We start from the raw sequence: 14,066 nt of genomic DNA, 5'->3' as shown, positions 1-14,066 counted from the left end.
GCTAGTAAATAAGTGGGACCAATTGGAACTTTGCAGGTGGCCCAGCGAGCAGCCCAGCTGCAGGAGGCCCTGCTGCACTGCGGGAGGTTCCAGGATGCCTTGGAGTCCCTGCTCAGCTGGATGGTGGACACCGAGGAGCTTGTGGCCAATCAGAAGCCACCATCGGCCGAGTTCAAAGTGGTGAAGGCCCAGATACAAGAGCAAAAGGTAAGTCAGTGATGCTTTTGTATTGTGTTTCCTGTGCCATATTAATAATGAGACTCTCTTTATTTATGTTAATAGGATATCTCAGTTAAATGGTTGTTGATGTTCTAGACATTATTTTGTTGTCCATTTAACAAATATTTATGGAGCCATGTGCCTCGGATCAGGCATTGTTCTGGGTGCTGGAGATATATCACCAAATAAGAAAGATAAAATTTCCTCGCTGAGTTTATAGTTTTGTGGGACAGGAGCAACAGGGAGAGAGAAACAATAAAGCAAATAAGTAAATTGTGGCCAAAACCGGTTTGGCTCAGTGGATAGAGCGTCGGCCTGTGGACTAAAGGGTCCCAGGTTCGATTCCGGTCAGGGGCATGTACCTGGGTTGCGGGCACATCCCCAGTGGGAGATGTGCAGGAGACAGCTGATCGATGTTTCTCTCTCATCAATGTTTCTAACTCTCTATCTCTCTCCCTTCCTCTCTGTGAAAAATCAATAAAATATATTTTAAAAAAAATAAGTAAATTGTGATAAGTTAGCAAGTGATAAGTAAAGCAGGGATGAAAGATAAAAATTAGAAAGTGATAACAAGAATGAGGGACAGGAAATGCTAGAGTAAAGGGTGTATGTGTGTGTGTGTGTGCAGTTTTAAATAGAGAAGTCAAGGAAGAAGGGGACTTTGGACAGAAATATCACTGTTCCCTTATATATTAGGTTGATCATATGAGATTGCTTTTAGTATAGATTAAATACTGAAGAAGCAAATATTTGATTCACATATGCTAAGGAATGTGCTGCTGTGTCTTTTGACACTCAGTGAAGACCAAGTTGGAAAGACACACTCCTTAGAGGGGTGATGTCTACTTGGGACCTCACATACAGTTGTGCTCCCACTGGTGCTGGTCACTTAGGCCGCATTTAGTGATGTGCTCAGTACTAACTTGTCAGCCATGACATGAAAGGACATGTGGGAGGGGCCTGCAACACAACATACTGGTGAGGTTTCTCCTGGATGAAACCTTAAGAAGAAGGGAATGGAATAAGAATCTTCATTTAATTACGATATTCAGAATTTTGAAGACTTTTGTATTGGGAAATTAACCTATTAGAAATAGTTTTAGAGGTAAGAATTAAACATCACAGGAAACACATTGCATTTAGGCAATTTTTGAATAATATGTATAATATGTATAAAATAATATATAGCATATGTAATATTCAAAATATATAATATATAAAATAACTGCTGCCATTCGCAGTTTAATTTAAATCTTTATAATTCTCCCAGAGTTGTTGAACTTATGCTTAGCCAACAAAACCTATTTTCTGATTTTGCTTTCTTAATTGCCAGAGGCTTTGCTATTAAAGTTGATCAAAAGTAATCCACTTAAGTGGTTTTCTTTACTGCCTAAACCACCTGGTGGACTTTGATTTTATAATGACTCTAACCTGTGTCAAGAGAGTTTGTGTTTCTTCTTTCTAAATGTGTGTCTCTACCTCCTACTTTGTTGGCCTTGATTACAAAATGAAAGTGAGTGAATGCACTTCTGGCCTGTTACTTCTGGGTACCCCTCCATGTCTTTACTCCTTAACTGTCAGTCAGGATCAGATTAAGGAAACAGTGAACTAGTTAGTGTTTTATCCCCTGTGCCATCCTCATTGTTGTTAGTTAACATGGCGCCTGTGCGTAGACAGCCTTGTTCATGAAATATTTGCTTGTTTAGGTAAGAGCAAGGGAGCCCTGAGCTCTGCCCACCTATATGAAACATTCCATTCCAGGCTTCTTGAAGTATTTACTTAGAATTGAACTGAATTTTTGTCTCCTGCTGCTAAATCCTGAAATATTAGTCTTATTTAGCCAGCTTTGGAGAGTTCTCATACATTCCACCCCCTATTCCTTTAGGGAGTGATCTTTAAAAGCTCTTGTTTGGTTTTCATCCTCATGGAGGATTTTAGGAGCGAACCCCACCCGGTGAAAAGAGCCGAGAGCCTCAGCTTTTGCCTCACGAGCTTTGTGAACTTGGTCTGTCTCACCTTCTCTGCCTGTACTGCATTGTTTAACGCCGGAAAAGGTTTTGGAAACAGTAATGACTTGTAATAATCTGTTTTGTCTTCATGGGACAGATAATTGCTGAATGTATAGGACATTCCCATTTCATTACAATAATGGGAAATGGTCACCGTAAGAGCAGTGGAGTTATGCTAAGCAGCATCTTCTACCCCATTATTTTACATTAAAAATTATTAATGAGTGGCTTGGTGGCCTTATCAATATTGGTTTTATCCACCATGAAAAGCCCCTAACCCAGTGTCTGACACAATCACAATGAATCATTAAGCAAAATGAGTTACTCTTAAAATCCTACTTTACAGATCCTTTTGCATGTGAATTCATACAACATATATATTTTGGGCACATAACAAAAGTGCCTAGAATAGATTTTTCTTTATGTTGATACAATTATTCCTTTGACTGTTTTATATTTATTGTTTTCTTTCAAGCTTCTCCAAAGATTGTTGGATGACCGCAAATCTACTGTAGAGGTAATCAAACGAGAAGGAGAAAAAATTGCTGCCACAGCAGAACCTGCAGATAAAGTAAAGATTTTGAAACAACTGAGTCTCTTGGATAGTAGATGGGAGGCATTGCTTAATAAAGCTGAAACAAGGTAACAAATACTACTTCCGATCTTTTCGGGAGAGAAGCAATGGCTTTAATACAGATATTTATTTGGTAATACTTTTCTTACGTTTATCATGTGACCACAGATAGCAAGGGCTGTGTGTGGTACTTCTCTCCTCATTCCTCTAATGGTGTCTTATAATCACCAGACATATCCCAACTCTTGGTTTTAAGAAAAACATTTCTCTGAGGGGTGATTTATTCACTTGTTTATCACATAGTTATTGCCTGCCTGCTATGTGTCAGGCGCAGAACTGGGCCTTGGGTTACAGGGATGAAATGGACAGATCATCTATGTCCTCAGATAGGGTACAGTCTAGTCGGGTTTTATAGCACTGGGAAAGTAATGACAAATGTAACGTTTCAAAGCAAAAATACAGGGTGCCATGGGAGCATTTAATAGGAAGAACCTAGTCTTGGGGCAGGGAAGTGACAGCTAAGCTATCTTCTAAAGGAGGAGTAGGAGTTAGCTAGGAAACTAGGCAGGTGAATGGCTCCACTTTGCACTCAACATTGCTGTATTTCATTTCTGCATTCTCTCCATTGACCAGTTTTTGACTAGTAGCTACATTAAAGTGTAGGCACATAGACTTTTTGGGTTGAAAATCGATGAACCACTGGATAGAATATTTCCATACATTCCTACCTCCTTTGGAGCTAAAATGGTGAAAAGAAAAATTTGGCTGACTTTGGATAATGGAGTAGAATTAATTATAATTCTAGGACCATAGAATAAGGTTCTCCTGAAGAGGGTAAAGGTTTCATGTTGACCTATAATACATGTCAGTAGATTATTCCTTCTCTGTAATGCCCCAGGACACTGTGCTCTGACTTCCATGGGAGATACTCTCTACTTTTTTTTCTACAAAAAATGTGTCCAGTAAATATTATCTTATTGTCATTATTATTGAGGATACTGTTGTTATAACTTTACTATTGTTACTATTATTATAATAACTATTATCATAACTATTAGTATTATTTTAAATATTATAACTAAGTTGCTAAAGACTTTCATAAGATTCAGGCACTTGAGGTTGGTCTGTTGTTCAACTTTAGTTTTATTTAATAGAACTATTTTAACATGTTCTTTAAATGTGAGCGATATTCATTTTAGCCCTAGAAATTTCCTACAAAAAAATGTGTGGAACAGAATTCAGAAGCAAGAGAGTGAAGATTTTTATTGAATATTTCACACAGTCTTCATCCCTAAAGGACCTTTATCTTGGCACATTTGTAGGAATCGTCAGTTGGAAGGTATCTCGGTGGTAGCACAACAATTTCACGAAACCTTAGAACCACTGAATGAGTGGCTTACAGCCATAGAAAAGAGGCTGGCGAATTGTGAGCCCATAGGAACCCAAGCGTCTAAACTGGAGGAACAAATTGCACAGCACAAAGTAAGATACTCATCACACATTAATAAGATTCCGTTCTCCATTCCCTTCTTGGTTTTATGACATAAATCTGAGTTATGTATTTTTTTTTATGAGTAATTGTGAATTAAACCCATTTCAAATGTCAACTCTTCATTCTATTTATGTTGTTTTTTTTTTTTCATTTGTCCATTCTGTTTGTTTCTCTTTTTTAAAACTTTATTTAGGCCTTAGAAGATGACATCATCAATCACAGTAAACATTTACACCAGGCTATTAGCATTGGCCAATCCTTAAAGGTTTTGAGCTCCAGGGAGGATAAAGATATGGTGCAGAATAAATTAGACTCCTCTCAAGTGTGGTACATTGAGATTCAAGAGAAGAGTCACAGCAGGTCTGAGCTCCTCCAGCAGGCCTTGTGTAATGCTAAGATTTTTGGGGAAGATGAAGTGGAGCTGATGAATTGGCTGAATGAAGTACATGACAAACTGAGCAAGCTCTCAGTCCAGGATTACAGCACTGAGGGTCTGTGGGAGCAGCAGTCTGAACTTCGGGTATTTTGATTTATTTTATTTTATTTTTTTCATTTTGGTTGTCATTATTTTCTGAGTCTTCCTTATTTCTGTATTATTTTATGTTCGTTTTGATTTAGGTGTATCGCTGTACTCAAGAAATACTTTGTGTATACAGATTATTTTTAGTGAACTAACCTTAAAAAAGAGATTGAATGTATCCAATAGCCGATTTTTCACTTTTCATTTCTTATTTTATTGCCATATGCAAAGACCCATAATTAGCTAGTGCTCCAATATCTCCACAAAGCTCATTTCATAGGGCCCTAAGTATTTTCTGAAATAGAGAGTGCTGTCAGTTGTGGTAGATTAACCTGGGACCTGGGCCACAGTGACAGAAAGAGGAGGGTAAACATGGGGACAATAACGAATATTTGAAAATGTGGGTGTTTACTCAAGTATATCTCTATAAAACCTAATTAAAGTCCTGTAATATTAACTAATGCTAATGTGTATTTAATTTTTCTTTCCCCACATGAAAATGGTACCTGCCTTTTAGGTTCTGCAAGAGGACATACTACTCAGAAAACAAAATGTAGATCAGGCATTACTAAATGGTTTAGAACTACTTAAACAAACAACAGGTGAGATATCTTTTAAATTAAGTAATTATAGAGTCAACATTTAGCATTGCTTTCAAATTATTTTAGGAATGGGGGAAAACAAAAACTTTTTCATTTGTGGGCCACTCCAAGCCTCCATTCTAGAGAATGCTTTGAAGACAGACCAAGTTGGGTGGGAATATGATCTCACTTTTTTTCTCATGATCTCACTTGAGTTCTTAATGGAAGTTGAGTGTATTACTCATGACACAAAGTGTTGTGACACAGGAGATGGTCGGAGAAGCTGACGCTGGCGTTACATTGGTTTTCCACTTGCAGAAGGCTGTTGTTCTGGATGAGCGCATAGACTGTAGACAATATTTTTTTTATATATATTTTAAGACAGACTGCATTCAGTGATACATACTGTGGCTAAACCCAGGTGTCATACCTTCATGCTTGAACTTACTAAGGAAACAGATGCAACCTAACTTGTTTTAGTAATTCCTTTGGCTATTGGAAAGTTTCCCTAGACCTATATCCAGTTCATGTGCATGATGGGGCAAGTACCAAGTTGGAGAAATTCATTATAGTATCTAGACTCCTAGAGCCTTGAATTCCAAGTCTGAAGTCCAGGACACAATTTCTCTGTGTGTATGAAAATGAGATAGAGGAATCATGCAGATGAGTATATTATTTTTAAATATATGCACACATATATGCCAGGCACTGTTCTAAGCACTTCGCAAATATAAACTCATTGAATTTTTATCACAACCTTATGAAGTCGGTTCCATTCTTATCCTCATGTAATGAATGATAAGTGGCCAGCAAGGCCACAGATTCAGTTTTTTGGCCATGAAGTCGTTATTTGAATCCAGACTGTTTTTAACTCCTCTGCTTGAGAACTGGAAGCACCATACAGAGAGATACAAAGATGATCCTTTCCACATAACTGAAGGCACTGTGGTCCTTTCCAGTTTCCATATTTGCACTTCCAGACCTATTAATATTTGCCAGAAATCCTGGGAAAGGTTAAAACCCAGAAAAGGGCCTTTCTTGGGTCAGAACTTGTTGTTTTCTGTGTTTTTAAAAATATTTGTTATTGATTTCAGAGAGGACGAGAGAGGGAGAGAGAGAAGTGGTCAATAATGAAAGAGAATCATTGATCAGCTGCCTCCTGCTCACCCCACACTGGGGATGGAGCCTGCAACCCTGGCATGTGCCCCGATGTGGAATCGAACTGTGATCTCCTGGTTCATAGGTCGATGCTCAACCACAGAGCCATGCTGGCCGGGTGGGTCAGAACTTCTTTAGAAAAATGTTTTCTAAAGTTCCCCCTTCCCCCCAGAAAATCTTATCAGTATATAATAATATCTGAAGAAACCCTTCCTTTTGCCTCCTCTCTTTTTCCTTTCATGAGCTATAACATGCCTTTGAAATTTTAGGTGATGAAGTTTTAATAATTCAAGATAAATTGGAAGCCATTAAAGCAAGGTACAAAGACATTACTAAATTGAGCACGGATGTAGCCAAGACCCTGGAACAGGCCCTGCAGCTTGCAAGCCGGCTGCACTGCGCACATGAGGAGCTCTGCACCTGGCTGGACAGAGTGGAGGTGGAATTGCTTTCATATGAGACTCAGGCTCTGAAGGGAGAAGCTGCAAGCCGAGCACAAGCGCGACAAAAAGTATGCTCTGATTTATGCACCTTGGACCCGTTGGTTATCTTGAGGGGGCGTCTTATTCACACAGGAATGACGTGATATCTCTCTTGTGTCATTACTAGTATGCTAAAGGATGCCTTGGTGGGCGGGGACCCAACAGAAATTGGCAGCAGGTCAACTGTGTAAACTTTTAGGAACCCAGAGATGAAAACAGTGTATTATAATTTATTTTCAGAGTCTTACAGTTTATTACACAAGAGACAGGATGATGAAAACAGAAAAATAAAATCAAGGAAAAGGATCACCGTTTCCAGAGATGCACGTAATTTGGTTAGAATAACACTATTTTTCTGAGACAGATGCATAATGTGAGGTGGCTTTTAAAATTATATTGCAAATGTGGTCTTCTACCCTGCTAATCATCTTTTTTTCAGAGATATCAGCCTGCCTTTATCATCCCTGAAGTATGATCGTACGTGGGGGAAAGGGAGTCGGCGAGGTCAGCTTTGCTGAGCCTATTATGATTCAGCTGGGATGATTTAAAGCCAGCGTGTCCTCACTTCGAGGGTCACTTGATTTTGGCTTGGACTTCCCTCTTTATTTTACTTCCAGGGTACCTGATGACTTAGAGGTTACCAGACAACAAAGAATAATACAAGATAACTTGCTTGGTTTTGTTTCCCAGCTTATAGACATTCAGATTAAATTTCAAGGGTGAAATCTTGCCATGTTGACAAATGAATTGTCCTTCAGAACTTTTCAGGAAACACTTTCCCTTTTGCTTGAAATAACAAAGGTTTCTAGAACTTAGCTGAAACTCAGGGCGCCAATGCATCGCATTCTTGGCCTGCAAAGCATGTTAGCCCCAAATACATTTAGAGGAGAAGCCAGTTCAGACATGTAAGCATTTACCCACAGGTTTGTATGCTTTCTTAATTCTGTTTTCAGGAGCTGAAAAAGGAAGCTAAGAGCTGCAAAGCCTTATTGGATACCCTTAATGAAGTGAGCAGCGCCTTACTGGAACTGGTGCCCTGGAGGGCGAGGGAGGGGCTTGAAAAAATGGTGGCAGAGGACAATGAGCGCTACCGATTAGTGAGCGACACCCTCACTCAGAAGGTGGAGGAGATCGATGCTGCCATTCTGAGATCACAGCAGGTAGGGGCTAGTGGTTTGTTGTCTAGGCAATACATTTCCCCCAGTTGTTCCCAGAGCCTTTACCTGAACAAAGATTTCCGATAATAGTGTTTCATTCATTGGTTCTGCTTCAAAAGTGAAAGGAGGGATTTGAAAAGAATTTGGTTACTTTGACATCTGAGTGCAGGGGCACGGCTAATCTGCACATTGTCAGCAGCCATCTGCCTCTCTGTTTCCCAGACGGATCCTCACCAGATCAGCCACTGGGTAGATCAGCCCTGCTTTCCAAAGAAAACTCTTTTTGTGCACATACATGCACATGACGAATGCTAATGTTATGCATTGGCTAAGTCTGATCTGTATGCGAGTAAATATTTTGAGTTATCATGTACATCAGTTATTAACTGGCCATTTGCATGGAGCTATGGCAAAGAGAGGCCGTAGTCTTTCTAACAAGGACAGAGTTGTGCTGGTAGGGCTTTTTTCTGTGAAGGGGAAAATGATAGTTTTCAACCTCTCTGTGACTCACATGGAGTTGGAGTTCCAGAGCGTTTTATAGGCACCTGACTATTAGCCACAGCTCCCTCAGAAAACTGTGGCCAACGAAGGGGGGGTCCTGGAAATAGAAGTTTATAATACGTGTTTTGATTAACTTTTATTGAAATCGCTGGATATTTACATTAAGTCATCAGAGCCTTATTGCCAACTTTCTGGGATGGGGTGAGTGCAGTGACTGTAGAGCAGAGCGTGAGAAGGTGTCTGACTAAGCTTTCGCTAGTACCAGCCAAGAGCAAGAAGCACAAATCAAGCAGACTGTGTGGGAGCATCCGAAATTAATTTTCTAAGGTTGCCGTCAGAGTGTGATTTATACGGTTCTGGGGCACATGCTTCACTGCTCATTTCAGTGCTGCGCTCGGGAGTCACAGAAGCAGACAAAGTACAATGGTAGCAGAAGGCCTGCCTAAGAAATGTTTGCGGGGGAGGGCATTCATGCCCGCGGAATGTACTTTCACGACTGTTTTCAAATCTTGGGGGAACTGTATGCCTCATTATTATAAGAAAATAAGTGTGCTTGTTTGTGAAGTTTATTCAGTTAGTTGAAAGTACCGAATTTTTTTTTTCACTGAAATTTATTCCAAAGTTGGCTCTGCAGACTTCTCTATAAATAGCAAGACAAATATTCTGTTCTCTTGGGAGTAGTTAACTGTGGTTGGCTAGCTCAGTGCAGCAAGATAGTACTAAGGGCAAGGTGACAGGCTGAGCTTGTGTTGGTTAGTGAGCTCAAATATGTGTCCAGCTCTATTCAAGGTTTCGCAAGTGGTTTCCAAAACTCTTCTAGAACCCAAAATATATATCCTTTAGGAAAATCACAATTTTTTTTTTCTGATAAAAATAATTCCTTGTAGAAAATGTTCAGATTTTCTGAAAGAATACAGACAAACCCGTGGAAGAAAGAATGTGTAAACAAGTGGTTTCTGTCCTCCCGGCCTACCTTCTGAGAGAGAGAGAGAGAATGTGGATAGTAAACGTATCTTAGTACCAGCAGGTCATACAGCTCATGTTCATGTCATTAATATCTTCTGGTTGTTCATCTGTATTTGTTCTGCATTTATGTGTGCATTCCTTTGAAATGCCTGCAAGTCTGTCCAATGGAATACCTCTAGTAATAATAAAAAAAAAACCCACAAAACAGTAAAATGAACAAGTCATCAAAAAAAAGAAAGAAGGAAGGAAGGAAGGAAGGAAGGAAGGAAGGAAGGAAGGAAGGAAGGAAGGAAGGAAACAAGGAAACACACGCTTTAGAGCTGGGAGGAAAATGTGCAGTGTGGTGAAGTGACCAGCCTGTGGTCCCACAGCTAGTATGTGGTGGAGCCACAACCAATTTCACCCAGACCTCATTTTACCACCCTGGAGTGCCTCCTTATAAATTACACAGGGAGGGGAAACCCTGGGTGTGGTCCTTTTTTCCCTCACCTCCTTCATTAATCTGAAGGAAGGTTCCGTTGCTATAGGGAAATGGAAGTATGTAGTGAGGCTATTTCCAGTTTATAAGGACTGGGAGCCATGAGAATGCAACACCAAAGGATCGTGGAGACCACTCTCCAGGCAAGTTTAAGAAGAATTTGGAACCTGCCTTTCTGATTTGGCAGAGATTTTAGTTTCACACTCAAAAGAGTAGTTTCTACATTCGTAATTTCCAGGTTTATAAAGGAGCTAATATGTCACTGCAATTATTTTACAACTTTTCCCACATAAAGATGTTTTGAATTAGGACCGGAGTGCAGTTTGATACTGAGACATTTGTTTTCTGTTTACCCAGTGATAATACATCATGAAGTATAAAAGGCATGTGATGCAAAATAAAGAAAAATCTTCAGACCTGATATTAGCCACACGTTCTATACTGTATACTTTTTGTGGTATATACAAATCATCTACCATTCTGTCTCTTGTCCATGTAAAACAGGGACATGATCTGACCACAGCCCATCTTTTTAGACATGTCTTTAGACACATACACTTTGTGTTAATAACACTACTCCATCCCAGATCCCAACCACCAAGATAACCACACCCACCAGTGACAGGGTGAGGCTATGTGCCTTGAACATCACTTGGTAATTTTTAAATTTGTAGATTTCATGTTTTGTCTTGGAGTAACCTGGTTAAATTAAACTAAATTTTGAATACCTGTTTTCCAAGCAAATTGCTCTTAGGATGTTTCATCTTTTGCCACATTAAGTTTGTTTACATAACCGATCCAGATCCAGTACCTTAATAATGTTACTAGAGGCCTGGTGCACAAAATTCGTGCCAGGGGGCAGGGAGGTCCCCTTAGCCCAGCCTGTACCCTCTCCAATCCGGGACCCCTCGGGGGATGTCCAACTGCTGGTTTAGGCCCAATCCCACAATCCACAACCACTGGCTCCTAACTGCTCACCTGCCTGATCAACCCTAACTGCCCCCCATGATGACCTGGTCACCCCCAACTGCCCCCTCTGCCAGCCTGGTTGCCCCCAACTGCCCCCTCCCCCACTGGTCTGGTCACCTCTAACTTCCCACCCCCACCCTCACCCCCTGCTGGCCTGGTTGCCCCTCACTGCCCGCCCCCCCCGCCCGCCTGGCCACCCCTAACTGCCCCCCCCCCCCCACTGGCCTGGTCGCCCCACGCAGCCTGTTCAGTTGTCCGTTCAGTTGTTTCGGTTGCAACGGTCACTTAGGCTTTTATATATATAGATACCCTGCTTTTTGGAATTCAACAAATGCATAGGGAATTTGTGAACTGTTAGGCCACTATCAGAGAGTGTATTGGCTTCCAAATATTGACATGAAAGATGTCCAGGAAAACATCAAAAGGAATTCAAGTTTGAAGACATAAGGGAAGGGAGCATATAGCATGTCTTTTAGTTAGCATGTACTTTCTAACTACCCTATATAAGTTTAGTTTTTTAAAAAGCTCACACTGGCGTTGATAGGTTTTTCATGTTAATCCTATATCACAACCGCAGTTTTGAAAAGATGTGTCATTAAATTTTGAAATCAGTAGGGCCAAGAGCCTTATGTAAATTTGAGTGACATTTTTATTTATTTGGGAAACAATTGAGGAGCCTCAATTATGTGCAATTGAGTGACGACTGTATACATTTAGTGCTACCAGTCAACTAGTCCCCAAATCTGACTATAGATTTGTAGGTATTGATATTCTGAAAAAAATACGTTTTTTAAAAAGAATTGACTCATTTATTACTTTTAGGAAAAATTGGAGTGGACAAGGCAGCTTAGTAAACAGTGATGGTGAGCTTTATAAAATAAAAAAGAAAGAAAACAGAATAAGACACTTGCTTCCTAACATTGAATGCCGTTTTCTGAGTTAGAGACAACATATTTTTACATGTTAAACCTACACAAAGTAACACATCTTTGTTGCTTTCTTTATTGAATTGCAAATTGAACCAAACAGCCATGTGGAAATGGGAAAGACGCTTTTGCTTAAGAGATGTACAGACTTGTAGCCTGAATTCTGACCACAGCAATTGTTTAAACCTCAGAGAAGCTCATTGTTGTCCTTTACCTCTTATAAGTGTACAATTGTCGAAAGTTGCTAAAACGTGTCCATCTCCTTGGGAGTTCTAATTGTCTGGTTTATTTTAGCAGACCATGTTACCCCAATATAAAGGCACATGTATTGGTGATCTGGGTGCAATTAAAATAAACGACTCATTGGAATCAGCCATGGAGAAAAATAACACCATAACACCTGTTTATTTCTTTTAAAGAACTTAGTTACTAGAAGGAAACCTCTCCCACGAAAGTGAGATATGTTTAGACCCGCCAGGTGTTGGGGTGGGAAAATATGGGCTGTGTTATGAATAATGTGCAGCAAAGTGGAAGGAAGTGCTAATCAAAAGAAAGTGATAAGATCCTCACCAGGGGAAGGGAGGGAAAGGATGTCCTTGAGGTTAAGGTTCCTTATCACTCTCAAACCTCCATTGCCACTCAAGAGAAACTTTCTAGATAAGTCCGAAAGCAGTTTGTCAGAGATTGGACAAATGTTTCAATAGTAAGTTAAAACCTACCCCTTATTAACTGTTGTGGCATTTGAGCCATTTTTTGGTGCCATCGGAGGAGTATTTTTAGCTCACGGAGCCCAAGAAGAAAGGGCAAAGCTGGGCAACTAAGACCGCGGCCTCTGGGGTTCAGTCAGGCCACGTCGGTTCAAACCTCAGGCCCAGCATTTACTAGCTGGGAAACCTCTGGTAACTCAGTGAACCGCTCTCTGCCTCACTTTTCTCCGCTGCAAATGGAGTTACTGGTAATACATTATGGAGTTGCCAGGATTAAGAGAGAGAATACATGTCAAGCGCTTAGTGTGTTCAGTAGAAGGTTGGCTGTTACCAGTTTAGAGAGTGTGTTACAGGAATATTTAGGGATAGCCAAATAAAATGTCTTTTTTTTAAACTTGTAAAACATTCTGAAATTCTAGTTCATCTATAATAGTGATACCGTTGTAATTAACCTAGTTTTTGATAACAGGAAAGGAGCTATAGTAGCTAAGGTTGATGACTAGACTCTACTGATGATGCATACTATTAAAGTATTTCCCAGAATGCAGTTACGGATGCTAAGATTATCCACAATTCATTTGAAGTCACTTTTTACTACTTGTATGAGCCATGGGCAAATTTTTTAAAATTTGTCTGGTAATCTTGTTCTCGTGTTGCTCACATGTAAAATAAGCAGTTTTTATGGTTCAGTAGAAATACCCATGTTCAGCAGTCATTTAAAAGAGCCACAGAGCTAAATAAAATGCCTTGCTTAACTATAAATTGCTTAATGTAGACCCTGTGGCTATTCCATTTGTTGCTAAATAATAAATATTTGTCAATTTAATTTAAAAAAAAATTCAAAGACAGAAGGGAAATTTCTGCTGCAAGGCTTGTTTTCTTTCAGCAGAGCAAATATTTGCCTGGGTTAAAGAAACAGTGTTTGAGTTTCAGCTTTCCATTTTGGCAACTTGGATGGTATCATCATACTGTTTTTCATTGGCTACTTTTTTTTTTAAAGAGAGGGAGATGTGTTATTAAGCTAATATTAACACTAACAGCCTGAATTTCTTTATTAGGACTGTCATATAAATACTAAAAATTGCTTGAACACAAATAAGAGGGATGGTGTGTCGCTTTATTTTTTCAGGGACCAGTAGAAGAAAACAAATCATTACTGTTGAATTTTATTCGGATATCTTTTGCACTCAGGTAGAAGGCCTGGACTGTTTTTTTCAGTTCTGTGCTCTTTTAAGTGAGTCATGTAATGAAGTTCTACCTTGAAGTTCCATGGTACAGTATATGACTTTAAAGCTAATAATCCATGCATAGAAGACTCTTGGTCTTG

General features: G+C 39.7%; 1 protein-coding gene across 1 annotated transcript in view; it reads left to right on the top strand.

Annotated features, from left to right (window-relative positions):
* Positions 1 to 14,066, top strand: part of DST (dystonin) — a gene marked incomplete at its 5' end in the record, with an annotated part of 425,995 nt that overhangs the window by 350,674 nt on the left and 61,255 nt on the right. The window contains 7 exons of the mRNA XM_081094138.1: positions 37 to 207; positions 2,704 to 2,870; positions 4,125 to 4,284; positions 4,488 to 4,814; positions 5,332 to 5,416; positions 6,823 to 7,064; positions 7,989 to 8,195. Coding sequence (XP_080950264.1) covers positions 37 to 207; positions 2,704 to 2,870; positions 4,125 to 4,284; positions 4,488 to 4,814; positions 5,332 to 5,416; positions 6,823 to 7,064; positions 7,989 to 8,195 — 1,359 coding nt within the window. The remainder of the gene's footprint in view (positions 1 to 36; positions 208 to 2,703; positions 2,871 to 4,124; positions 4,285 to 4,487; positions 4,815 to 5,331; positions 5,417 to 6,822; positions 7,065 to 7,988; positions 8,196 to 14,066) is intronic.

The sequence above is a fragment of the Myotis nattereri genome (genome assembly GCF_964212035.1).
Source record: "Myotis nattereri genome assembly, chromosome: 6".
Lineage (NCBI taxonomy): Eukaryota > Metazoa > Chordata > Mammalia > Chiroptera > Vespertilionidae > Myotis > Myotis nattereri.
This window is presented reverse-complemented; position numbering and strand designations above follow the sequence as displayed.